The following is a 4,173-nucleotide window of genomic DNA, read 5'->3' on the forward strand; positions in this document are numbered from 1 at the left end:
ACAGTCTCCTCTCCATAGTGCAGGATTACAGGCACATACCACTTGTGGACTATTTAAGAAGAATAAAGAAACTTAGCTGAGAAAGTATGTTACTGCACTAGGGGCCTCCTGCTTCCTATCTTTTTGTCCGGCCACACTTGTATGTAAGAAGGGCTTCACCATAGCTCACTATCATCAACACAGCTTAGGAGTTTTTTTTCCTTTCCCAAACTATTTAAAAGCAGTGTTATCAATTCTAAAAGTTCTCAAGTGCTCAGAAATACTCTGATCCAAATATCTGGAGCTATACTGGTATACTATTCCCTCACATTTCTATTGATACATTATTTTATTTAGAAGATATAATATGTTAGATAATCAAGAATTTTTATTCCCTTATTTTTCATCTTCTGTAGAATCAATGTAAAATTTTATATTCCTGTACATTTATGATTCTGTTGAACAGGGAGTGCTACTTATAGATGCTGGCCGGCATCTTAATGGGAAGACAGCCCTCCATTCCCAGTCTCTACACATGAGTCCTAGATCTCTCAGACCACATTGCTCTCCTAGCACTGAGTCAGGTCCTCACTGTGCCCTCAGGCCTTCAAGGACAATGTCACTCTAACTCTGCTGTGGAACAGACAGGTAAAGTGAGGCACAGAATCTGGGACTCGCTTTCACCACTACGAGGAGCTTTCTAGTCAGTGCTGAGCTCACTCAGGTCCACCTTTCATAGCCCTCCCTCACTTTCTACTAGGACCACATTAAGTCTTCAACATCCTGCATCTCATTAGCATAAGAATCTCAGAAGTATTCTTCAGAAGTTCCTGCTCTTCCCAGACTAAGCATGGTAGCACATGTCTTTAATCCTAGTACGGAAGCACAGGCAAGTGGATGTCTCTAAGTTCGAGACCAGCCTGGTCTATATAACAAATCCCAGGCCAGCCAGTGAGATCCTGTCTCAAAACAAGCAACTATCTCCTGCAGCGCTTCCCTAAGAAGCCATCCTTTCCAATGCTCCCATACTAACTGGCTTATGGCCTTCATAAGATTGTTATTGCTTCCTCATTTATAAGTCATCCTTGGCATTTAGAGCTCTTCACAGTATGGTTTCCACTTACCACTTCAAATTTTTATTTTCTTAGCCTTCAGTTCAAATGGACTAAATTCACAGGAACAAAGCCTACTGTGGGCCATGCGAGCACTTCTGTTCACCTTGTGTGTATCTCCTTCTAGTCAGAATGATGTCTTTATCAGTCTCACACCTCCGTGAAGATCTGTTTTAAATGTCATCTCTCCCAGGAAGCTCTCCCTATTCAGATGAGCCTCTCACCCTTGCCCAAGACCTCAGGTGATTCTGGCCTTATTTTGCTTCTACCGAACAGCTCTGAGAAACATGATGGCATTCCATACATTCAAACTCCCAGAGCACCTAGTAACAGCAGCTTGCACATGGTCAATCTGCAATAAAATTCTGTTAAATAAACTGAAAGTACAGGCTAGTTACATTATTTCTCAAGATTAGCAAATGATTAAATGATAACACATCTCTTAAAGAAAAGGACTGAAAATAAAGTTAATCCTTAGAAGCAGGAAGGTGCTAAAAGTTTTGAGAACCTAGTGAATGACAGTGGTTGAAACTTTCTAGAAAAATACTTCAGAAGATGAGATCAAAGAAAAAAAAAAAGATGAGATCCTAACCTTTTGTACCAAATGATGGAAAATGTGTCCAACATAAAAAGCCTCATGCACAGCTGAGACTAATGACTCCATGGGTTGTTACCTTGGCAACTGTTTGTTCCGCAATGGTGCTAGGCCGGCGCTGGCGGCCATCAAGTCTCTGCTCCACGGGAAAACTGCTCCTATGTGATTTCAGACGTTCCACCAACAAGAAATAAATGGCAGCAAAGTGATTATAGCTCTTGTTTTGCAAAGACTGAAAGAGAAAACAGGTGCTGAAAGCATAGAACTATAAAAACCAACCAGGGGGTCGTTACCTTCTTAAAAGGGAGGGTAAGCTATGTGTCCTGAAAATAAAATCACAAAGCCTCCCCTTGCTCTAGTTTTCTAAGAAGTGAGGAACAGCCCTTGACATGTGCTCCTGCTGCCATGACGTTTAGCTTAAGGGTACACGTGAGCCCCCTCAGATTTACTCACATGAATTTCCACAATAATTTTGGCTTCAGATTTTAGATCTGTATTTTCATTCACTTAATTTTGGATACTAAGGTACTTAAAAAAAAATTCAGTGACAAAGTATACCTCACAACAAACCCCTTTCTAGACTTTAGACAGGAAGGCGTACATTCAGGTCTCTAGTATTGCTCAATCAACGGTGACATCTTTAAGCAACAATCTGGGTCCTATTTATTTTAGGATCCATTTATGTTCCTGCATTAGGAGAAAAATGCCATCAATGCCCCATGTAGACATCCATCTCCCAGCACTAGGTTTAAGACTGGTCAGTACCCTGTGCCCCAAAGTCCTAACTCTGTAACTTCAGGCAAAGATCCAATCACTGAAAACTCTGAAGTGAATGAACCAAGTTTTTCTGAGCTTGCTGGTGATTATTCTGGGCTGGAGAATGACATCTGGATGCTAGATGGAGAGACACTGTGTCTACGTACTTAGGTAATATTTTCCTTGTTTTTGCAGTCCCGCCCTTTGGAAATCTTGAAAATAAACTTGCTTCCCAAATTTTTCACATCTCTGGCTTGCCAGCTTTTCTGGGATGCCAATCCAACAGAGAAACTTCTCTTGGCTTCTAATCCCACCTGACAATCCATGTGGGTGCTGTTTGGGGGTAACAGATCCAGGAAATCCTCAGGGAAACACCCTACAGAAGCTACTATCCAGGATCTACTCCATGGATAAGCATGGGAAAACATCACTGAGTGCACAAGGCACAAAGTGAGACAAGAAACAGTCTCCATAAAAGCTCTGTTCTGCTTTGGGGGAGGGGGCTGTTGTGCAGGTCCTGTGTATGTTGTGTATGTTCTACAAGCATGCTAACTATTAGATAGGAAAGAAAAGCAAAAAGGAAATTTCCAGGTTCAAAGCTTTCTTCGTTCTATAACCATTAATGTTTCTAAATCATAACTTCACTTGCTTCTGCCTGTTTACTTTCTCTGGTTCTCCTAAACCCCACTGGCTTCCTTTAATCTAATGCTTTCCCTTTGGTTCTTGGTTCAACAGTCTTGTTCCATATATATATATATATATATATATACACACACACATACATTTGTAGTCCATATTAACTAGTTTAATACCAATATGGAACTTCATGTTTCACTTTAGAAAAACCTTGTATTCTTTGGAGATAGGGTCTCACTATGTACCTCTGACTGTCCTTGAACTCACAGATACCTGCCTGCCTCAGAGTGCTGGGATTAAAGGTGTACAACATCATGCCCAGCTTACATTCTATTTTTAAGCTTCAGACTTGGCCTTTTCCAAATCCTCTAAAAATTCTTTTCTTAGACTTTTTGGCAAAGAGGGTGAAGGAAGGGTTTAGAGATTCAATAACAGCAATTATAAACAGACTATGTAATCATCTGGGTACCCTGAGCAATACATTCAGGCATTGGGGATGGATGTGCTAAGACTCGGAAGACAGGTATGAGCATAAAGCTTCAGGAGGCAAATGCCGATCAACCTTCAAACATCTCTAGACATATCTCCATCACTTTACCTCAATAGTCTTCTGCTGATCAATTCCAAGGCTGTGCATCAATCGCAGAACCTGTTCATTAAATTCTCCAATGGATGGCTCATTTTCTTGTTCTTGTGGATAGAGAATAGGTCTCTGTACAGGAACTTCTATGAGCATCCACTTGTGCTCCTTGATTTGAGCTATGCTTAGCCGTTTGGAAGGATCTAGGACCAACATCCTTCTAATAAGGTGTTCACAATCTGTGGAAAACACAATGTTAAAAAGTTGCATAGATCACCTCCAGGCATACTAGCACGGCCCATGTGATTTTGCACAACAATGCTAACTTTCGAATCCTCCACTGGAAAGCAGGACAAATGAGCAAATGAATGCATGTGGGGTAGACTGGTCAAATTCAGATGCTAAACAAATACTTTAACACACGTGAGTGTAAGTCTCTATGTACTACAAGAGCCTTCCAAGTGCATTTTTTTAAAAAAAAAAAACTTATTTATTTATTTATTTATTTATTTATT

General features: G+C 40.5%; 1 protein-coding gene across 3 annotated transcripts in view; it reads right to left on the minus strand.

Annotated features, from left to right (window-relative positions):
• Positions 1-4,173, minus strand: part of Sik2 (salt inducible kinase 2) — a 109,350-nt gene that overhangs the window by 20,767 nt on the left and 84,410 nt on the right. For all 3 annotated transcript variants that reach the window (XM_026779263.1, XM_013346246.2, XM_005347327.3), the window contains exons 7-8: positions 3,677-3,897; positions 1,766-1,918 (exon numbers count right to left, since the gene is read on the minus strand). In XM_026779263.1, coding sequence (XP_026635064.1) covers positions 1,766-1,918; positions 3,677-3,897 — 374 coding nt within the window. The remainder of the gene's footprint in view (positions 1-1,765; positions 1,919-3,676; positions 3,898-4,173) is intronic.

The sequence above is a fragment of the Microtus ochrogaster genome, chromosome 5 (genome assembly GCF_000317375.1).
Source record: "Microtus ochrogaster isolate Prairie Vole_2 chromosome 5, MicOch1.0, whole genome shotgun sequence".
In the NCBI taxonomy this organism is placed as follows: Eukaryota; Metazoa; Chordata; class Mammalia; order Rodentia; family Cricetidae; genus Microtus; species Microtus ochrogaster.